The 24074-nt window shown below is 39.4% G+C and overlaps 1 protein-coding gene across 3 annotated transcripts in view; it reads right to left on the reverse strand.

Moving 5' to 3' along the window:
* Window positions 1–2435: 2435 nt before the first annotated feature.
* The window catches only part of DNAJC6 (DnaJ heat shock protein family (Hsp40) member C6), a 120104-nt gene continuing 98465 nt past the window's right edge, over window positions 2436–24074 (reverse strand). For all 3 annotated transcript variants that reach the window (XM_054691183.1, XM_054691182.1, XM_037499391.2), the window contains 12 exons: window positions 22894–23011; window positions 21430–21509; window positions 20411–20604; window positions 20232–20312; window positions 17449–17883; window positions 14188–14322; window positions 11942–12010; window positions 10609–10728; window positions 8680–8943; window positions 6573–6715; window positions 6212–6388; window positions 2436–4579 (listed from right to left, as the gene is read on the reverse strand). In XM_054691183.1, the coding sequence (XP_054547158.1) occupies window positions 4478–4579; window positions 6212–6388; window positions 6573–6715; window positions 8680–8943; window positions 10609–10728; window positions 11942–12010; window positions 14188–14322; window positions 17449–17883; window positions 20232–20312; window positions 20411–20604; window positions 21430–21509; window positions 22894–23011 (1918 nt within the window). In that variant the 3' untranslated portion in view covers window positions 2436–4477. The remainder of the gene's footprint in view (window positions 4580–6211; window positions 6389–6572; window positions 6716–8679; window positions 8944–10608; window positions 10729–11941; window positions 12011–14187; window positions 14323–17448; window positions 17884–20231; window positions 20313–20410; window positions 20605–21429; window positions 21510–22893; window positions 23012–24074) is intronic.

Consider the following 24074-nt stretch of genomic DNA (forward strand, 5'->3'; position numbering starts at 1 on the left):
CTCCAAAAGACAGGAACTGCCACATAAATAGAAATAATACCAACACCTTATGCTTAACTGGCCAATCAAATCCATTAGTTCATTTGATTTTCCCTTACATCTCAATTAGTATCTTGCATATATACTATACACAAATATTGTTTGAATTAACAAATCTTTATGTTCCCTTAGAAAATAAGGATAGGGGGCCGCCCCGGTGGCACAGCAGTTGAGAGCTGGGTTGTGAAGCTGCCCGCAGCCTCTGCAGCACCGTTCAGTCCCCAGCTGCTCCCCGGCCACCGGAGGAGGGGCCCACATGACATGCAGACCTCTCCTGTCGCGCGCTGCTCCCCTCAGCAGTGTACTTCCATCCTTCTGCCTGCTCTGCTCCCCACTCTGGCTCTGGTGAATTCTCTCACCCTCCCACGCTTCTGACTGTACCTAGTGCTTGTATAAATAGATAGATAGATAGATAGATAGATAGATAGATAGATAGATAGATAGATAGATAGATAGATAGATCTTTAAAAAAAGAAAATTAAGATAGGATATTTCCCTATTTTAAAACATCAAGCCTCAAACCTCAGTTCTGAGTAAACCCTCCATGCCTCTATCTCCTGAGGCAAGATTAACAAAAACCTGCCTCTGCGAACTTTTTGAAAAGTAATTGAGGAACATATAAAAAAACATAGGGCAATGAATGCAAGTTCGATGCAGTGGCATCAAATTCACACTGGGAAACGCTCAAGTCACTGCATAAACTAAATACAAGTATGATGCAACACTACTGAAATCAGCCAATGTTAGTTTTCTTTCCTCTCAGCTACCACTTCTTTTCACTCAGTCATGTTTCTTTGCTATTCTATGCAGACAAATCTGTGAGCCCACAGAAACAAAAGGAACAGGGCACAAGTTACTTTTGGTTGTTCTTTGCTAGTTATGTTACCCACTCTGCACAACCTGAAGTTACAATGTAATTCCACCCACAATATCAACCTGTGATGATGATACACATTGTCTCATCAACTATCAATAACAACCATTACAGTGTAAGTAGTAAGCACCTAAAATAGACAGTTTATATGCACATTCTCTCCTTTGCAGGGTTGTTAGAAGATCTCTAGTTTACAGGTGATAAAACTGAGACTCAGAGTCTTTAAGAAGCTTGCCTAGTGTGAAAGTCTGTAAGTGGAAAAATCAGGATTCAAACCCAGTTTTCTAGTCTCAAGTCCACACTATATTATTATGCCAAAACATCATGGTTTATTTTAGGAACAACCAAAATTTGCTTGCGTGGCCTAAATTCTCCAAGAGATGTTTCCAGCAGAAAAGCAGTCCTGTTACTATGATAACTGCTTCTGGAATTCAACTTCTGTGTTCATTCCTTATATAATGGTGTTTTATTTAGGACCCAACTTGAATGTTCTTCCAAAGACAGTACAGTGATGGTTCAAATGCTTTTGATTTGCAGCATTTGTTAACAAATGAACACTCTGCTTTTATCCTAAAAGAACTAAAATTGATCATACAATGTTTTTTAAAGGATATAACCAAGAAAAAGAGAACTAAAATAACTGCTTTCTATGGCAAAGTCCCAGACTTCTAGGATCAATGCCTTTGCCTCAGCATAAAAAAAGCAGCTTGGAAAATCCATTAATATTCTTACTCAGTAATCCCAGGATTTCTATGATGATTCTTTTTGAAACATAGTATTCATGCACCATGATGGGTGTGTGTGTATGTGTGTGTGTGTGTGTGTTTGTGAGAAAGAGAGAGAGAGAGAAAGAGAGAGAGACTGTGTGTGTAAGGATAACAGTAGGTGTGGTTAAAGTATAAACCAAAATCTTGTCAGATTGCTTCCTGGTGCAAATGTATTATGTGCTTTTTATTTTCTTGCCCCATAACTCTTCTAAAAAGTGAATCATAGGGCCTCCCCGGTGGCGCAGCGGTTGAGCGCTGGGTTGCGAAGCTGCCCGCGGCCTCTGCGGCACCGGTTCGATCCCCGGCTGCTCCCCAGCCACCGGAGGAGGGTCCCACATGGCGCGCAGACCTCTCCTGCCGCCCGCTGCTCCCCTGAGCCGTGTCCTTCGGTCCTTCTGCCTGCTCTGCTCCCCGCTCTGGCTCTGGTGAATTCTCTCACCCTCCCGCGCTTCTGACTGTACCCAGTGCTTGTATAAGTAAACAAACAAATAAAATAAATAAATAAATAAATAAAAACATGCCTCTATAAATAAACAAACAAACAAAAAAAAAATTTAAAAAAAAAATAAAAATAAAAAGTGAATCATAAAAGGTGTAATTCAAGCTTGTCATGATATCCCTGCAAGTGCAAAAATTACTTAGCTCTCTACAAGTATTTTTGAGCCTTTTAATATACATTACAAATAGTTTAGACCAATCACATTTTATGTGTAACATATTTACAAAACAAAAAATATATTACAATAAATATGAATGAAACAGTGAATCTGATCAACAACAAGCTCTGTCACAACCAGATATTTTAAAGGAATGCAAAGCCCTGTTGGTCTGCATATGTTAAGAGTTTTGAGATAAATAGGGGTCCAGAATTATAATGTATCCGGAATACAGATGGGGGAATTCCCAAATTTAAGTTAGGTAAGATTCTTTCTCATTGCTAATTATATAATGTTTAACGATGTTTTAAACTGTGAATATTGATGAATTATCCAAACATGATACAAAGCTAATATAGTTCTATCATTTCAAAATGTACGTGACATTCACATAATAGCCTTTTTTAATTATTATCATTATATACTGTAGTTCACACAATATCTACAAATGTGAATGAATGAGAAAAAACAGGTCACAGCAACATGTCTCACATTCCAATTTTAAATAAGACAAGCACATACTGGATCAAACATTATTTTATAATATGTTAATAAATAACACCTAGTTTGTTATGGTTACCTTGAACAGTTTACAGCTGTATATTTCAAAAGAGAACATTTTCTTTGAGTTTCACATTGTCAGTAAAAGGTAAAGTAAGTGATGAACCTTTTATAACCCAAAAAAAAAAAAAAGGAAGAGAGTTCTATACAGAACAAAAAGTATTTTCGACATGCTGCTTGTCTGGTACAATTTACCACAAGAAAATTAAAAATATAAACAAAAGTGATTGTCTTTTAAAAACAACTTTTGAAAGCTTAACACAATAATATTGAGCATGAACCTTTTTAAGACTAGCGTGGAAACCATTGTGCCCATCTGCCTTGCATATATATACTGTAGGCACATTGTAGATGTGCACACCGAAAGGGATCTACTGGAGTCACAGGATAACAGCTGCTTATCCCTCAAGTGAGAAACAGCCAAAACACTGGACTGAAATCTAACCAGTATGAGGTCTGCAAAGGTTTCATCCTTGCTTTTCTTTCGCAGATGTCCCTGTGCGAATGCTGTTCCTGTGGACCCCCAACTATATTTAAAGCAATAGACCCCAAGTAATAATCCAGTTTCACCAGGTAGGGAGGGGAACTGGTTCCTCAAAGCAAATTCTGCCAAGCCATCTGGCCCAGTCTGCAGGTGAGCATAGCACTCTCACCACAACCGCTCACAGATCTAGGGGACGCTGAGACCATATTGTGTATCAGTCCTGCCAAACCGCTTTGCAACCTATTTCCAGCTAAGAACACTTTTTTGGCTAAGCAAAAGGAAGAGCATTAAGCATTATAACAAAACTAAAGTTTCTTTCAAGTCCAGGTTTAGAGTTGTTGTTATGGTGTTAAAACATTTCCTTTAAGAAACCACAATTTTCTAAAGGGAAAGGAAGGCAGCAGCCTGGTTTCTGACCAGGAATAATATCCCTACAGCCTCAGAGCCCTTATATTCTCTTACCAGCATTTTCACTACTTTTTTAGCGTTTCCAGTAACGGTTGGTGGTAACCACTAGATTGTAGTATAGTCACTTCCCACAAGTCAAGTTCTTTTACATCTCTAAATCTCCAGACCAAAAGAAATGCAGTGTTATGCTAAGACCATAGTAAATTTCCATTTTAAAAAAAAAAAAAAAACAGTTGGTGGTTGCATTCCTAGAATCTATGTAATGCCATTATTCAAATTACATCTTTCCAAGAAAATCTAAAAACCATTTGTTAAAATCCACCATGTAATCCTATTATAACTTTTGCTCATTAATCCTCAGACAATGAGATGGATATTATGCCTTCAGTGGCCTCTATTTTCCATTTCCCCAGAAAATGCTGAGTAGGGTCCCCAAAGGGCAGGCTGGAATGTTGTGCAAGGTCATCTGACTACAAGTTCCTCTCCTGCTTTGGACCTTTTATGGTGGGGGCTTGAGAAAACAATTATCCACATTCCTTATCAATAAGGAATTAATTCACAAGTAATTTAACAGGTTAGTACTGGATACATGTTACTGGAGTTTTTGGTTCATCTGTGACAACCTCAGAATTGTGACACACACTAAGCGTTAGCACAGGTCTGCAGCAGAGATGGGAAAGCTCATACATTAATACAAGGGCTTTTGGCCTTGATTTTCAAATTCAGACCAGGCATCATTGAGCTCCATGAAAATCATCTTTGCATATTGTTCATAGGGTTGCCCAGTAGCCTATGGAAAAAGCAAAAACACACATTAAACATCACAGACCCAACCTTTACTTACATGAAATTTTTCATTGCTAATATGTGAGCTCTAAGTAATCGAAATTTACTAAGTCATTTACTTTTTTGCAGCCCAGTCTATGTAACACTAATTATGATGACTTCCCCAAATGCCCTTCCCCTAGAAATTCACATAGGATCATTGTAAGTAGATAAAAGGGAACCTACTAGGTACCAAAAATTATCAGATATAGCTCCCATCTCTAGATTATCTACCAAGTGACTGAGGCACATGACAGCTTATCTCCAGTGAACTGCATTTTTAACCTCCTCTTTCCCCATTTCTAAAAACAGGTGTTCTGGGAGAACTGTAATCTATCTAAGTCATACAGTTTGTGGATTTGGGGGGTGGGGCTGTTTCTCTTGCTCTTTCAATTCACTGAGTCACAGCATTTCCCATTAATTCTTCTATTCAGACTGGTCACAAAAAAAAAAAAAATGGAGAAACGAAAATCAAATACATCCATTTCAAGCATGATTCCCAAGGGGCACTTCAACTATCACTTAGCGTCACAGGCCCAGCTCACAAGACAGCAAGATGTTCCACTTCAGCATGGAGTACAGGGATGACTGCTAAGACTGAACTGGGGGAGATTAAGACTAATACACTGCCTAATTTATTCCTGTCATGGAGATTTCTAAGTCTTATGAGGGTTTCAGTTGGGCCATGCAATAGTTTAAGTTTCTGACAATGTAGAAAACATAGACATACACATACTTTAATGAAAACATAAACTGGCATAATCAATATAGTGATCGATTTAGTTTCATTTGGAATATTTTGTTGATTTCCCCAATTTTGCCAACTGTATTCTAACTTTTCAGTACAATCCTGGCTAAACATACTGCTGTATTTACAGAAGAGAAAAATTTTCTTCCCTCCACACCTCTCAGTCTACCCTATTATAAGTCAGGACACAATTTATATCGGAGTCCTAAAAATTAGTCAGCGGGGAATTTTACAGCTCTCTGAGTAAGCCCCTATTTCATTATTCATAATGCATAACTTGATTTCACCTGTTTCATAAAGTACAACTATTTATTTAAATACCCGATTTTAGCCTAGGGACTTTATTACACAGATGGCCTCATAACCAGCAAATTGAAAGCATGTTGTTTTAATACATGCTCAAAAAATAATGAAAGTATGGTGACCACACCTGAGGGGAGAAGCCATATATTGTCCAAAAATTAATAATAATGTAAGAAAAAATACTTTAAAAAAATAATAATGGGGCCTCCCCTGGTGGTGCAGCCATTGAGCGCTGGGCTGCAAAGCTGCCCACAGCTTCTGAAGTGCAGATTCGATTCCCAGCCGCCAGTGAGGGCCCCACATGGTGCGCAGACCTCTCCTGCTGCGCCCGCTGCTCCCCTCAGCAGTGTGTTTCGTCGGTCTGCCTGTTCTGTTCCCCACTCTGGCTCTGGTGAATTCTCTCACCCTCCCGCGCTTCTGACTGTACCCAGTGCTTGTATAAATAAATAAATAAATCTTTTTTAAAAAATAAAAAAATAATAAATAAATAAATAATAAATGAAAGGAGGAAAAGACAACTGACACAACAGTGCAGGTCATACTCACTTTATCTGGGTGCACCACCAACACAGCCCTCCTGTATACCTTCTTCACCTGCTCTGGTGTCACCAGGTCTGCCATGCCAACTGGTTTCCACTTGGTCTCCCCTTCCCACAGCACAGTGTGCATAGTGGACAGAAGTGCTCTGATATTTCTCTCTTTGCCTTCAATCCATTCCAGAATCTGTAAGTGCAGATGGGTTGAGAAATTCAAATGTTTTTCGATCCAGTTCTCTATTGGGACTATCGGATGCCTCCAGCTCTAGCAACATCAAATACTGCAGTCACCACGCGTTGGTTCCATGTGGATGCTCCACAAGTGTGACCTTGTGGTACAGAGGATCGTACCATGTCAGAGGCTCACTCACCTTTAATTTTTCAGGATCCATTTCCTTAGCCATTTCTTCCTTTCTCATCTCAGCTATTGTTCGGGGCCCCTTTTTGTCTTTGTGTGCACTGAAACCTTGACTAGAGAGTAGGTCTTCAAAGTCAGCTGCTTTTTGTTTCCCTTCTGCAATATAATTTTTTGAAAAATCACTGTAGTTTTTACTCTTGAACATAATCATATCATTATCTCATAATACGTCAAGGTATTTTCACATGTGTTAAGGCCCTTCATCATCATATTTATCCTGTGAATAGGATATGAGACCTAAATGAAGTGTGAGAAATGATAAGGTCCATTCAGAGTCATATGGCGTGGCCATGGCAAAGCTAGAACTTGAGCTGGGGTATCAAACTAAATGCAACTCCTTTTCTACTGTACCATCTTTTCTTAGCTGCATACGCTCTTGATTTCCATGCCCCCTTACTCTGCCCCAGGTATAACTAGTTAGTACCAGTGTTGGGCTTTTGTATTTGGAGTCTACACATGCCACTGCTTTCTTGTCCACACCTAGTCTCTGCAGTAGAGAATTCTAGCTTTGCCCATTATTAGCAATAAGATCTTGAGGCAAGTTACTTATCATCTCCATACCTCAGTTCCTCATCTGTAAAGCAGTGATTTTGTTAACACTACTGCTATATGTTGTGAGAATTGATAAGTTAACATTTTAAAAAGTGTTAGGATATACCTGACTATTTAAATATCTGTTAAATAAAACCAAAACATAACAGTCCATGCATCCAATGTCTGCCAACCAAAACTGGTGCTTGAGTTTCAGCTCATTTGCCAACTCTGTAGGGTAAGATGTCCTGACCACACACTTGGATGTACATGCGTGTGCGCGCACACACACACACAAATGTAAGTTCCCCCGAGGCTAAGGAATTTGTGTCTTGCTCATTACTATAACCCCAATATTTTCCACACTCAAAATGCTCCACAAATATTTGTTGATTGAAGACACTCACCTCAATTCTATTCAAAATAAAAATCGAAAGTCACATCACTCTATAGAATTATCTAAGGACTGTCTACTGTTAACCAAAGAACAAATATGATGCTATCTTTTCCCAACAAAGGAATCCCTATCATGTCAGTATTATGAAAAGGCACCTGTATCATAGCCAGGAAAGCATTGTGGTTAAGATCAGGGGTTCTGGAGCCAGACTGTGTGGTTCAAATCTTGGGTCTGTCACTTATAAGCTGTATGGAATTAGGAATTAGGAAATTTCTCTACTGATCTTTATCATTGATTCCTGATCGACAACATGGGATTGGTTTTAGAGATGATATGAAATCTGTAAAAACTCCTGACATGTAGTAAGCTCTCAATAAATGTTAACTACTGCTAATAAGAAAAGTAGAAAAATTTCCATATTCCAAAGAGAGAAAGTATGATCAAATCAACTGAAATGTGAAATATATCATAACAGGCCTTTCAACAAACTCAAATTTAACAATCCTGGCTATGCAAAATGTTTTTACAAATTATCAACTGCCGCCCCCCCCCAAAAAAAAATCCCATCTAGAGTGTCTTCCAGTCTAGTTGTTGACCCATTTTGTGTTCTTTTAACTTTTTTCTCAAAAAAGAAAAAAAACCAACACAGGAAATCCAATCACCTCAGGAACACCCATCAGGGAATAAGAAAGACCAGATGTCTAAAGACATGTACACTCCTCCAATTGGCACCCAACCACAGTGTCTGATGGGTTCCCAACCTTTATTCTCTACTCTCTCTTTCAAAGGATGAACAGCTTCAAGATCCACCACTCCACTCACATCCATTCAATATTCATTTAGTGCCTACTAAATGCCAAAAACTAAGCTAGATGATGATAAAGTGGCAAATAAGACATAATCCTTGCCCTCCAACTGATCTCTGTATAAAGGGACAGACAAGTGAGCCAGCAATCACAAAACAATATGGCGAGTGTGAGAAACCCAGGAGCTCCAGGCATTGCATGGGGGGCAGGGATCATGCTGTGTCTTTACAGCTACAAGATTGCCTCAAAACTACTGCAAATCACTTCTATCTCCTACTTCAGGTAGACATAGCCAGGTACTATGAAGCCTGGCCCTGCAGCCTTACCCAAGTTCGTCGATCCTTTCCCACGTTCACTTTGACCCCCAGGTGTGGATGAGAAGCTCACATTGTAGTTGGGTCGGTTCTGAGGAGAGGAATGTGGCATGCTGGGCTGGGGCTTAGGCTGAGGCTGCTGCCAGTTGTAGCCACCTCCCTGCTGCCACCCTCCACCCATAGGCTGGGGAGATGCTTTCTGTGGTGAGCTGAGAGGTGGAAATCCTCCACCCAATCCAGTTGGTGTGGTAGGTTTGCTGGCAAATGAAGAACTACCTACAGGAAATAAAAAGCAGGCGGAGGTTGGGGAAGAAAGAGGTACTGGTATTTTGTAGTAGCCTCTAACTCTTTGAGTCTCAAGTTATTATTTGCAATGACTTTAGTGTAAATGGCCTTGACAAGCAATACAATTAACATTCCTAAGCATTATAGAATAGCAGGCATCTATATCCTAATATCCTCCATTTCTCAATCCCCACAATGACATTTTTAGGTATGTGTTCATAGCTCCATTTTTATTCAGATGAACAAACTGCAGGTCAAAACAGTTCAGTGGTTTTCTCAAAGCCACACAGCAGCAAGTGGCAGAACAAAGAGTTGACTCCACATCTTTTGACTGGAAGCCAGAAGATGCCTGGTTTTTCCTATTGTACTATTCCTCCCCTCCTGCCCACCTCCGAAGCAGATTTTTTTGGTCTTGGTTTTGAATTTTTTATTTTATCTTAAAATTTTTTTCTGAGCAATGTTTTACAGTAGTATAAATGTTTTAGGAGTACAAGTTCGCACTTTCTCAAATGTATGATACCATACCACATCCACACCAAAGTACTAATGACCCTTCACCACAGTCCTAAACAGATTCTATAATTTCACTGGAATAAAAACTAGCAAATTCCAAGAATAGGGAATAAAACAAAATAAATTCTACTCATTAGTCTAATTACACATCAGTTATCAGTATTAACCATTGCTTGTTTTAAGTGCAAGCTTGGTAGTGACCAAGAATAAACAATGATGTTTTGAAATTTCATAAAGAGCTTTCAATTTCACACTACTTGCACTTCATTGCAGGAGAGTAAACATAGTCGACACCAACAATTTTGATCAGGGCAAAGGATCTTATTCAAATTTTTAAAAATGCTAAATACTTTATGCCAGATATTTAATAGAATACTCATTCCACAATCTCCTAATTTTTAAATACATACATGCTGCTCTATTTTCCAAAATATGAAAAACAGTTGTGGCCTGTATTTAAAGAGGTAAATGAGAAATTAAACTGTGATCATGTCCAAGGACACTTTCATGCACCAAACTGTAAGTAACTGATAATAAAATAATACTTATGCAGCTCTTTAGAATTTGCAAAACACATTTACATATATTTTGTTTTCAATGCACACAATACTCTTAGGAGGAAGGTAGTATTTTTCGTTCTACTTTAAAGATGGAGAAATCACAGCTCTATATCCAAGCCACAGCCAGGTCAATTAACTCAGAGTATTTATGGGAGGAACTAAAGCATTGGTGTTTTATCAGAATTATTCATTGTGGAAACACCTCAAGGAAAAGGATGCTGTCTTTTGTCATTTCTGAAATGCAGCTATATAATTTGGAAGTCTAATTTTTATTCTCAAAACAAGTGCCCAGCAGTCAAACTTTTTGGCTTCTAGCCCTTGCTCACATTCCTATTGTGACTTCAGAAAGTCTTAACTTCCCTAAGTTATATGACTTGAAAAATGGAGAACTTTAGGAAACCAGTTTCCCCAGGAGTTGTAAGAATTACTACATTTCTAAAATGACAAAGTTGTTGTAGTGATATAAGTATGGCTATTATGAAGCTACATTCATTGTCAGAATATTAATGGTCAAATAAGATGACTTCAAGGCTATGTAGTCATAAGGAAATGTCATTTATATCTTAACCTGCTTAGTTTGTACCTAGTGTCCCAAGGTCAGCGAAAGGATCCAGAGTCTGCGGTTTGGCTTGGTGTGTGGGAGTGCCGTGTGAGGATCCTGTGGGGCTGGTGGCAGCTGACTTACTTCCCATTCCAAAACCTCCTGAAAAGGAATTAAGATCACTGAAAATGAGTTCATTTTCCAAGGCTGAATTCTGAAATTCAGAAATTCAGAGATACTTCTCATCTGGTCTCTGAGGGCAGATTAGATATGGAAATATGGTTAATGTTGTGAGACCTTGTTTCTTTAACAGAAGTGACTAGTAGCCTGCAGCAGGGACAGGGAATAGAGAAGACCTGTGTCATTTTTTACCACACCCGTGGCCATTACATTCCGTTTATCTCAAGTCACCTGACTTCATGTCTGTTGCTGTTTTAACATCGTATTCTGCAACCTTAGTAAATTCCCTTGTTAGTTCTCTCTTTTTTTTTTTTTTGTATATTCTTGAGGATTTTCCTTTTTTATATTTTTGGATCAAAATAAGCTCTTTTCTGTTTACAAGGTTATTTATAAGTTGCAAAAATTCCTTGTTTTTTCTTGTATGCCCCATTCAATTTTGGATGCCAATATCAGACAGACAGAAAGCTCGAGGACACTTTTTCTTGCATCTGTAGTGAAATCTTGGCAGCAGACAGTAACCGCTCCAGATCTGTCAACTAGTGCATCTGGCTTCACTTTTTCTATTGAATTTGGAGTCAGACACAGATCTGAATTTTGGCTCTAGTATTTTCTAGCTGAGTGACCTTGGGCATGTTTTCTAAATCCTTTGAGTGTCAACATTTTCTCATTTGTTAAATAAGAGAACAGCAACTGCTTCAGAAAGTTGCTGGGATGAGCACATTATATGAGAATTCTTGTGTGTGTGTGTGTGTGAGTGTGAGTATGTGTGTGTGTGTGTGTGTGATGTGCATATGCTATCTGCAAAATGTAAAGAACATAATTGCACAAGATGACTGTTAACAAATACTGACTAGCCAGAAGAGTTTAACCACAATTGTGGTCAAGACTTGTAAAAAAAATCCAAGAGCTTGTAAGTGATAGAGTTAGATATATACCCACATTTGTCTAATTCTATTATCAAGAAAGACACTCAACAAATGAGACATAGAAACATTTAAGTAACACATAATGAGAAATCTGAACCCCTCTGTCATGAATGAGATCAGAGGCAATGTGAAAAGTTCTGCCAGGATGTGTCTTTAGGAAATTACATGGGTGACCAATGATATCCTGTAAAGACTCACTTCATCTCGGGCAAAGGACTATCTTTAGCAAATGGTTAAATGTACACCAAAATTAACCTGTTGACCTTTACCTGGTTTGGCATGCCAGTCCCAACCTCCTGAAACATCTGGCTGAATGTTCACAGCAGGTGTACTAGAGGCTGCAAACAGGGAGAAAAAAAAGAGTCAGGACAAGACTGCTCAGAACTCCCTTTTCTGAATTGACGTGGGGAAACACTATCCCTTCCAGGAAGTCTGCTTAGCCTCCACGCTCCTGGGCAGTTCATCTCCCGTGAGCTCTTTCCATGCTCTGCAACATGAAAATGTTGTGCCTTCATCTATAGTTACTTACATGAGGGTTGCTAATAGCCACATCTTGTCTGTCTCTGTTCCTTTTTTCAACTCACTTTTATTTTACCTCCATATCCACAGTCTTTGAATTCTAACTGTAAACATGTTGGTCTCCATTAAATTGTGCATTCATTGCAGGAAAGACCTATCTTATTCATCTTTGTGTGTCCCAATTCTCCACTTAACATGAAGTCAGTGGTATTTTTATGAACTCAATTCATCTTAGGTTGGCAATAACAAGTGTGAGAGGCATAGCCAACTTAGAACTGAAATGTTGCTTTCTCTTCACTGTTACATGAATAGAGAAGGAGGAGTTATCCAGAACATGTACTGAGCACTGACTATATACCATCCACCATGAAGGGACCAAGGGTGTGTCTATTCACTCAAAACAAACTCATGGCAACTTCAATATAGGTCATACTGATACTTCTCAAAGTTCCAAACATAGAATTACAAGAAACAGTCAGCTAAGAGAATAAGATATGTTAGAGGAAGACATGTTGGTTATTTTTTTCTATATTTATACAGTCCAAATAATAAACAAGATGGTGCCAATAAAAAATATTTTTTTATAAAATAGTTCTAGGTTCTGTCCATACATGCAATCAATGAGTAAAATGCAAATACTAAACTGATATTGGTAGGATTTAAAATACACATACACACACCACTATCATGACACAAAGAATCATGAAATCCCCAAGAATAGCATTATCACACCTTATATTCACCAGTTCTGTTTGCTCAGTACAAAGTAACTTGTGTTTTCCCATAGTCAAGTTAAAAAGAACATAACACTATTCGCAATATCAGTTCTTTCCTTTCTATTCCACTTCTTCCACTGTAATTCATAAAAAACTAAGATGGAAATTGAACAATTTTGTTGACATTTGCCATCTGATTTCATTAAACTCTGATCTTAGTCTTGCATCCAACTAGGATATAGAATTAGCTGTTAGAACTTCAACCTTACTACTAATCAAATCCACAAATCCTTATGTATACCTGTCACATGCAAGGCACCAAATCAGGAAACTTATAATCTGATGGAGATATAGGAATACACAGATGAAAAAGTAATTACCTAAAATGTTTAATCTCTATTTTGCCTTTTATTATGGCTATTTTACTTATTCTTCCAACACTATGTCCTAAGTAATTATTTTCTTGGGAGAAAATATTCAAAATACTTGTTGAATTCATAGGCAGTATTTCTTGATTTTCAGAAGAGATTGGTAGTACCCTGTGGAAATCTGAAGGAAGTATCTCAGGGGTTTGGAGGTGAAGAAATCTGAACTCCCCTGTGTTATCCTACATGAAGATGATGTAACTAATTCACTAGCAGTAAAATAATCACTGTTTTTCCAACAAGGATAGTAGGAATTCTTTCTACTCACTGGCATGACACAGGCCAAAATTAGAGTATGGTTATAAAACAAAGGAGTGCTCATGAATCTAAGCTGAGTGATAAATGTTCTAATCAGTAACAAGAAAGAAAGAGGGTTATCCATAAACTGCTATGCTGATATGAATACCCATATCCATGAGACATAAAAGATAGTACTCTTATCAAAATATTAAAGGGAAGAAAATAGATAAAAATTTCTCCAACAAGAAGTATTTCCAATCAATTAAAAATAGCAATATTTTTCTTTTATCTTATCAGTATATAAACTAAAGTTACATCTTATAATCAATGGTGTCTTATAATTCTGACTGTGTAGTCCTAGTGCAAACAAAAAATTCCTAAATCTAAATAGGATTTAGGAATAATGAGATGAATAAGACAAAGTAAAATAGGCTTCTTTACTGTATAATATTCCAGAACTTTTAATAAGTTAATGTAAATTGTTAATTTCCAAAATTCAGAGACATTATGAAGCTTAAACAAAAAAATCCTACAAACTGCTTTTATATCTGAGCACCTATTGATATCTTGTGGAAAACTATGTTCCCCTGAACACAATATAAAGTACTTCCTCACCATGCACTGTAGGTGAAGGACTTCTCGTTGGCTGAAGAAAGGGGTCACTGGAAGCATTCGATGTGCTCAGAAAAGAACCCAGCAAATCTTGCCCTGATGGTTTAGAAGGTGCTCCAAATGGGTCAAAGGTGGCACCTAAAAAATAGTAACAAAAATGTACTTCTTCATCCTATGAGTTCATTCACTCAATAAATATTAAAAAGTTGTCACTATTGCATGGCCCTAAGCCAAATACTTGAAAAACTGGAACATGCCTATCTCCTAGGTTGCTGCATGGGCCCAGATTACCCTGAAAATTTCCTCCAGGGCTAACAATAGATCCCTACAATTTCTGGGCACACATGGGTAATCCATCTTTGTGGTCAAAGAAGAAATCTATGTTTATCTGTTGGATGAACGATAAGATTCTAAATAAGAGCTCCTTGGACTTTTGGGTATCTTAACAACAGGAAATAAATCAATCAAGATTATAGGCTGGCCTCTGTTTAAGTCAACACAGATGAACCCATCAGTGACAAAACCATGCCTGACCTCATAGGAGGTGCTTACTAAGTGAATTGTGTTCATACTGAGCGAATCATTGAACAAAGCCTGGTGGGGGGATGGTATTACCTTCATTCTATACATAATTAGAATGAGGTTCAGAAAGTCAATCCTCTTGCAAATAAATAATAGAACTGGAAATTATGTTCAAGTTTTTTTTTTTTTAAAGATTTATTTATTTATTTGTTTATTTATTTATACAAGCACTGGGTACAGTCAGAAGTGCAGGAGGGTGAGAGGATTCACCAGAGCCAGAGTGGGGAACAGAACAGACAGACTGACGAAATACACTGCTGAGGGGAGCAGCGGGCGGCAGGAGAGGTCTGCGCGCCATGTGGGACCCTCCTCCGGTGGTAGGGGAGCAGCCGGGGATCGAACCGGCGCTGCAGAGGCTCCGGGCAGCTTCGCAACCCAGCGCTCAACTGCTGCGCCACCGGGGAGGCCCTATGTTCAAGTTTTTGACTCCAATTTTGAGGAATTTCCTGAAGGCATCTCACATTCCTCACAGGTGCAAAATGAACGCAATGAAAATGACTGCAGAGTTGCATGTATGTAATTGGCCTTAAATTTCTCATTATCAGGCAAGTAACAAAATTCCTTTTAGCTCCCTGTAGTGAGGTGTCACTTCCTAAAGTCTAAGTATCAAACTAATGAGCTGACTGCTTCCTGCAGAGATTGATTATTCTAGGAACAGACAACTAGAATCAAACAAATTAATGAACAAATTCGACTTTTACTAATGAGGTAGAACATATAGTGTAATTCAACTACATATAGTGTGTTCAACTACAACCTCGCTGACAGAATGCCTTCCTGGTATGTGCTGAGCAGCAAGTGAGCCTTACATGGCAACAACAGCACCAATTATATATGTCAGGCAGTCTGCTACACAATGTAGACCCCTTATCTCACCCAATACTCACAAAACTTTATCCCTTCTATAAAATGAGAATACTAAGAGTTACAGAGTAACTGTAAAAGGAAGCAGACTTAATCCCTCTACATCTCAGTTTGAAACCCACTGGTGAGGGATGCTAAAATCACTACTACTTGGTACACTTATAATATCAACTTATGTTAAGTTAGGGGGATTCTCCAATAAAGAAAAATGAACTTCTCAGCAATTAACTCAAAATGTAGCCTTTACAACAAGGCTGACTGGTAAGTATTAAAGGTTAAGGTTTTCATTTTCATTTTTTAAATAAGGCTACACAGATAGTCTATTCTTAATCCTGGCCTTCAAATACAGATCTTTAACTCTGCACTTTGTGCTCCTACTAATTCCTCTCAGGGGACAGAATATTTGAGTTATAAATCTGGGTCGGCCACTAAACAATTGTGTACCATTGGAGAAGTTAGTCAATACATGTGGGCCCCAACTGTAACCTGAGACACTGATCTAACTAATGTTTCAAAAGCCCCATCTCACTCTGAAACTGTAATACAACTATCTGCCTGGAGCTATGATGAATTAAATTACTAAAGTCAGAGGAGGTGTATGGTCTTCAAACATAAACATTAAATACTGTGCTATCTTGGGTGTTTAAATTTTTTTTCCTGACAGAGCTTTTTTCACCCTAGTGAATAAGAACTAGATGGAAGGAGGTGAAGAACAGAGGAAATGGCCTGAGATTCAGGGAATCTGGGTTTATACCCTGGTCTACAATAACTATTCTAGGAGTTTGAGCCTAAGCACCTACATTCTCTGATTCTGAGACTGACGCTTATAAAAAGAACGCCTCCACCTGAACTGCCACAAATCAAGACCAGCCCAAAGCCTCTGAGAAGTAAAGGATAAGCTTGGAAAAGAAAGTCCCCACAGCTTTCCACCTGCCTGAAGACTGAAGTCATTTCTCTTCTTCCTAGTATGATCTCACCTTGGCTAAAGGAGACAGAAACAAGGGGCAGCTGGTTCTTCAGAAGCTGTCATGAACTTCAGCATCCCTAGCTACTGTCTTCCAAAATTGTTAAAAAATCTCGGATGAGCAGGCATAAGAAGGCTGAGTCTAAAGCAACGAGCAGAGTGAAGCTGACTGAGCCACATGGAGCTCAAACTCTCAGCCTGGACACCATCTGCTCCACTGCAGCCAGCCGTGCTGCTTGCAGGAACCCCTAACTGTATCTGGAAGTAAGCAAGTATTCCCTACCCAGCCTAAGTGTCTTCAGACAACTACAATTCCAGGAAGGCACTACAGGAAAATTGAAAGAAAGCACTGGAGTCAAATGGCCTAGTTTTGGATCCTGGTCCCATCAATTACTAGCTATACAAATGTATGCTACTAATTTGACTCCATTCCTCAACTATAACATGGGGATAATAATAGCAACTATTTGCCAGGTTTTTATAAGAGTTAAATCCATGTTTAGTGCTAAATTGCACGTTTGGCAAACAAATATTATTCTATTAAATAATTATTATTAATAATAATAATCCATCAACCTGCATCTCCAAGCAAAGTAACTCAAAAAGCTCAGTGATTAAAATCATGAGGAAAGGAATGAAGGACGAGGAACTCAAGTATCCATTTTTATGCTGTTATACCCAAGAAGACAATATTTCCATTTCCTCTTGTGTTCCCCATTTCAATGAACACACTCTGCAAAGAGACTTTCAGGGAGACCAGAAAAGTCTATCTTATTAGGAAAGTTTAATGCCTCCTGCTTAAACAAAGCCTATCACTTAAAACCGAGTTATAGTACAATATAGAAAAAAAATACCTTCTCCTACTCTTAGCGTTGGAGACGCAGAGGTGGAGGTGGCAGACCGGCGCGGTGTTGACTGGGTGGATGCAGGCCCACTTGGATGAAATACATCTTCCACCCCCGACTGTCCAACCTGGGCAGGGCCGGCCGCACCTCCGCCCCCAAACAGGTCACTCAGCAGTTCGGAATTGGTGGGCGGAGCCGCCGGTGGAGAGAAGTTCTTACTCACTGCAGAACCTTCTAGGCCCAGAAGGTCCACATCCTCAGGGGGTGGAGGGGCAGCTGGCTCTGGCTGCTTTTTGCTGGGCTTCTTGGCTCCATGATGCTTGTCGCCACTGGCATTGCCATGAGGACTGGAAAGGGACAGAAGCTCATCGTCCGACTGCTCGCTTTCCTGGTTCACTAGGGCAGCATGATCCTCCTCACAGAATGACTTCTCTGATCTCTGGTCTAAGAAAGGCCAGGATGCCAATAAATGGTTAGTTATGGCCACGGCATTGGTGGTTTGTGTGATAGTATAAGTACAAGATCCCAGAAAGTGGGAGGAGCAGCTCTGAGCAAACAGTACTTTCAGATCCTTGCCAATGGAAAGTCTGATGTATTTCATAGTACATTTATTCATTTATCACTTGTTGATCTGGACGGCAGTCTAACCTAGTGGAAAAGAGCAGGAGCTCTGGAAGCAGACAGCCTGGCTTCGAATCTCAGCTCCGGCACTTACTACCTCTGTGATACTAAGAAAGTTACTTTACTTTTCTGGGTTTGGCTTTCTCCTCAGCAAATGGGGTGATAAATAGTACCTAACTCACATGATTGTTGTGAGAATTACATGAGATAACCCATAGGAAGTCTTAAGTGTTTTATCTTTTATTATTATTGTTGTTGTTGTCATCTTCCAGGTACTGTGTTAGGTGCTTAAAAAATTATCTAGTCCTTTGATAACCCCTCTCCTTCTTCTGTGTCTCCTTGTCGCCTTTCTCCCACAGTCTGGAGCAGAAGTGAACCACATTCCTAATAACTGAATAGAGGGACTGGCCTTGCCTGGGGTGGTCCTTTGACCAACCAGAAAGGAGGTATTTTCAGCATAAAATGGGCAGCAGGAAAGAGGCCTCTTCTGGAGAAGAATGGAGAGATTGGTGAGTGAAGTTTAGAAAGGGCCCTCTTTGATACAGAACTTCTTGCAGAACTTTGTTACTTAATGTTAGGTAAATCCACATCCCAGATCGAACACGGATCCACATCCCTGTCCCCAACTCTAAAATGCAAAAAACTTAGTACAAAGGAAAAAGCTTCCCTAAGTTTGGCATATATGTAAAATGGCAGAAAAGTCTGACTGGAACTGATGTGTAAGTTTTTATAGTCTTTGTTTATCTCACTCAGGATTGTTGCTTACATGTTTCACTGCAGAAATATTAATATGGTTGCTTATACATTTTTGACTTAGATGCCAAAATACTATGCCAAGGATACTAAGTCTAATGCAGTTTATGTCCCTTGTTCCCTTTCTAAACTTCATAAATTCTGCACTTCTAAACACATCTGGTTGGGTAAGAGTTTGTGCATTTGTGCTAATGCCTATTTGAAAGCCTCACAGAGGCTAAATTATTTACTAAAACAGCAGTGGAGATATAAAAGTTAAGTGTGTGTGTGTGTGTGTGTGTGTGTGTGTATGAAATTTATTTATTTATATATATTTTACATCATTGTTCATTTTTGTACAATGTTTGCTTTCTCCTCTCAGGTGTAGTCCCCATAGAATTCCTACCACCAATTCACCGTGCACCATCACCATAGCCCTTGTGAAGTTTTATTAAAAACCCTCAGGTGAGGAAGATGAAGTGTAAAGGAATCTAAGAGGGAAGTGGGAAACAACTACCTTCTATCTAGACTTCACCAAGCTTTCCAATTTTTTTTATGTTATTGATCCTATTTTTCAGTAGTAAATTCTGAAAGTAAGCCTTTCAATTCAATGAAATTCTAGGAAGAATTTTTTTCACCAAACACAAAACACAAAACTCTAAGTAATATAAGTATGGTCTTAAATTCACACAGTGGAAAAAGGTCAAGCAAGTGAATTTCAAGTAGACCATTGCCAAAGCCAGTCTTTCCCCTTCCTTAGAGAAGCTCTTTATTATTCATTTCTACACTGACCCTCTCAGTTAACCTCCAAAGATGGTAAATAGGGATTCTTTAAAATGCCACTGCCTGTCTGCTGATGGTAGCAGCCAGACACGGTACACTAAGAAAGATTCTGAAAAACATCTCCATATTCAACACAAAAGGATACAGTTTGCTTTCTGCTTTGATTGTAAAATCAAGTAGCAGAGATATCTGAGCGAAGTGTTTGTCTTCCCTGTAGCAGGTGAAGCTCACCCTGACCTGCTAATGAATAAAGCCCCTAGGAGAAATGCCAAACTTCATATTTGTAGAATATTTAGTTGAGGACAAGAGACAGAGTCCTTTGTTAATGTCTTTGTGTATCAACAGAGTAAAGGGAGACCTGGGGAAATAGCAGGCTTATTCATAAATCCAGGAAAGATTTGATCCAAAGCATAGCATGGCCAGTAAAGGAAGAAGTCAGCTTAAGATGTTTTTAGTATCACTCTAAGAGCATCCATGGAGTTGAAAGTAGCGTAGGAAATTCAAGTTCCCTGATTTGAAAAAGGAATGAATGGGGAGACTATGGAATAGGGGGACCCTGGATTACTTTAGTCCGCTTCAAGGACTAATCATCTTTATAGAAGAACCATGTACCTTAATCACGGAACTATATGATTTAAAGAAATGCTTAGAAGTACCTTGCCAACAGAGAGAGGAAAAGAAGCCACCTTGCCCGAAGTGCCTGGGGTTGTCTGGAGGAACATCTATTGGAGCCTGTCCTGCAAGACAACAGGCCACGCAGTATCAATGCAACACAGGAAGTCAATGTGGCAAATAACACAGTTTCATCCTGAACACAAAACCAGGTGACTCATACCTCCTAAGGCCAAAGTATCCTGATGCTCCTGGTGAGAAGAGAAGAGGATGCTGGGATTAACATCTTTTGTGCAGTAGTGTTCCCAGGGTGGGGTCAAGTCTATGACTTTATCATGAGGCTGTAGTTCTACATCCAGAGTGACCTGAAATAGCTGAGGATATTTTTCTGGTACATCACATGCATCCAGCTCTGGCCTAAATCAGAATTTAGAAGAATAAGATCAGTGAAAATGGAATCACTATGATGTTCAGGACAGAAACCATTGTAGATTGACTTTTAAATTAACTCTGAGACTCTTCTAGGGAGAAAAAATCAATAGTTAACCAGGTAAGTTACTTTGAATTGTTTCCTCCTCTGAAAAAATGAGAAGAATGCCTAGTCAAAGAATTTGGATATGACTGCATGGGAAGCATTCTGGAAAGCAGGTCCCCCGCATGCAGCCAGTGTGCACCAGCATGGCCCAAATCAGTGGTCAAAATAGCAAGATAGTCCACAGTCACCATTCTGAGCCTTTGAATCTCACCCCTATCCTGACTTCAGCAATTCCTGCTTCAGCAACTACTCAACTTCAACCACCTGTTTGAGTTCCTTAGACTACATTATAATGTAGCCAGTAAGGATCAATAGCTATTATATAGGGGTTCCCCAGGACTCTATCACGGTTACGGCCTGGCATGCATTATGATGGTCAGCGCTCACACCAAACTACTGATTACCCCATCATCCCTGGTATAAAGGGTAGCACAGATGCAAAGAATCAGTTTTGATACTTTCTTCCCTCTGGTTCACTTATAGAAATTTTGACTTCCTTCATTCACTTTAGTTTATTACAAATCATACCCTACCAAAAGCTGTAAGATGAACCAGCCTCTGCGTATTGCTAAACTACACTCAACAGTCCCTCAGCACCGAGTTTCTGGGGGCTGCTGCATTACAGCAGGAAGGAGCTGGAGGTACTTGAGTCCCTGCATTGCACAGCTGCTTGCATTAAAAGGGTTTCTGGCCCAAGAAGCACTCACTTGGTGAACTTTAAAACTGTTGTCTCCAGTGGTATAAATCCAGTATGAAATTGAAGCTGGAATATCTGAGTGTTGGTCACCTAAAAATACAAAAGAGAAGCACATTACAGCCAGTGAGTGAAAAGGGAGTCTGCTCAAAAGGTTCTATTTGGGGAGCCACACATCTTCAACTGTTTCTACATCTGTGTTTCTGTTTGCTATGACACTGAATGACTTTCCCATCTGGAACTGACCCAGTTTCATATCTAGCCTCTCCATGAACTCTACATTGGCAAGGCATTTGCTCATCTGCTAATGTCCCATGTTCTTGCACACTGCGATACTTTGACTTACGCCACTTCCTTCTATCCAGGATGGCCCTGCTCCAACCTGATAAACTCATCCTTCAAATTCTGCCTTGAAAGGCAGCATCTTTTCAGTAACCTTTTTGGGCCACCTCTGGCTGAAACAAACTGTTCGTCTTTATAGCACCTTTTCCTGCCTCTAATAGGGTAGTGAATATTTGTACATGTGTGAAGTTCCTCTGCTAGACTGGACTTCTTGGAGGCAAGCACACAGTCTTATTCTTGTCAATCTTAAACACCTAAGAAATGACTGGTACAGAGCATGCACTAAGCAAATATTTGATGAATGAAAATATAATTATACTAGCAATATTCATAATATCCAAAGCGTGTCAATAACCCCAATCTCCAACTGATGAAGAGGTTCATAAAAGGTAGTACAGTAATATAATAAAAAACTATTTAGCTATAAAAAGGAATGATGTACCAGTATCAACAATAATATGAATGAACCATGAAAACATTATACTAAGTGAAGTAAGACAATTGTAAGTAACCAAATATTGTATGACTCCAATCATTTAAAATTTCCAATCTGGGTAATTCCATAGAGACAAAGTAGATGTGTGGTTGCCAAGGGGATGGGAGGGGGAGAGTGAGCAGTGACTGTTAATAGGGACAGGGTTTCTTTTAGGGGTGATAAAAATGTTCGAAAATTAGTGGTGATAGTTGCACAACATTTTGGAAATACTAAAAAACACTGCATTGTACACTTTTTAAAGGGGTGATTTTTCATGTTTTGTGAATTTTATCCACAGTAAAAAAATTGAAAAAAATATAATTACTTGATCCCACATTCTTAATAGAAATATCTCCCCTGACAATCTAAGTGGGACACTAAAAAAGAGGCACAAGCTTCAAAAGAGCAAGGTTTGCTAGAAGTTCTAGAGGTATCTTCTGGCAAAGTAAACATGCCAAGGACTTTGGGCAAGCCACAACTTCCGAGTCTTAATTTCCTCCCCTGTGAATGAGGGAGATGGGCAGATGTAATCTTTAAAGGCGATTTCCAATCAAAACCACAAGTCATTCAGCCCAAAGTGATTCAGAGAGAAGACTCTGACATACTCCTTATATTAAAAGCTCAGAGGAGGTTAAGCTATGATTCTTTCTAAAGCCATACCTTAGCCTGTAGCCGGCTCCCAATGGTTGACCGCAAGTGATACATGGAAACAACCACATCTCCTTGCACAGTGATGTTCAAAGGAATGAAGATTTTTCCATCTTGGACACGGTATTCTCTTTAAACAAAGACAAAAGCAGACACTGACGTTATACCAATCTCTGCATTCACACTGGTATAGTCCTCAATGGCTCTAGCCTAGGGACCTGTTTACCAGGCCTGAATCTAGGACCATTGCCTTTTTTGAGCAAAGTCAGGAGCACAACCAATGCCAATTGGGCGAAAACAATTTCTGACAATGGGTCGGTCTAATACCAGGCTCTCTCTCCATTCCATCTGAACTTCCAGATGAATCAAGTGTCCATCCCTACTTTGAAGATCTCATTTTCTTAAATTTATTAGCCCTGATATATTTGCCTTTTGTAAACTTTATTTTTTTAAAGATTTACTTATTTATGCATACAAGAACTGGAGTACAGGTCAGAGGTGCAGGAGGGTGAGAGGATTCACCAGAGACAGAGTGGGTAACAGAACAGGAGGATTAATGAAAACACTGCTGAGGGGAGCTGCAGGAGAGCAGGAGAGGTCTACTGTGCCATGTGGGTATCTCCCTGGAGGGCCGGGGATCGAACTCGTGCTGCTGAGGCTGCGGATAGCTTCATAGTGCTGAGCTTAACCCCTTGTGCCACCAGGGAGGCCCATTTTTTAAACTTAAAATTAAAAGCAGAGACAGAACAAAAAGGTTCAACCAAGATTAGTATAAAAACAGCAATGCCATGCACTTTGAGGGTCTTGGATACCAACTTTCAAATGCAATCTATTCCACACTAAAAATTTCACTTCATGTTATCATCCATTCCCTTCTCTCCAGACCCCTTATCACCTCCCACTGGCACCTGCTCTTTGTTACAAATTCTGTGGTTTTATTAACCACATCACATCATTTACCTAGTGGCTCACCCAGAAAACTCATTCATCCCTTATCCTTCCATTATCCTCACTACACCCTATCAAGGACACGTTCCCAGCCGCTGGGTTGCGAAGCTGCCGCTCTGCGGCGCAGAAAACATGGCGCGCATCTCCTGCCGCTGCTAGCAGTGTACTTCGGTTTCTGCATTATCCTTCTGACTGTACCCAGTGCACCTATCAAGGACACGTAAAAAGGAAATGGGTCCTCCGCC

The sequence above is a fragment of the Talpa occidentalis genome, unplaced genomic scaffold (genome assembly GCF_014898055.3).
Source record: "Talpa occidentalis isolate TD23 unplaced genomic scaffold, MPIMG_talOcc4v2.1 talOcc4.9, whole genome shotgun sequence".
In the NCBI taxonomy this organism is placed as follows: domain Eukaryota; kingdom Metazoa; phylum Chordata; class Mammalia; order Eulipotyphla; family Talpidae; genus Talpa; species Talpa occidentalis.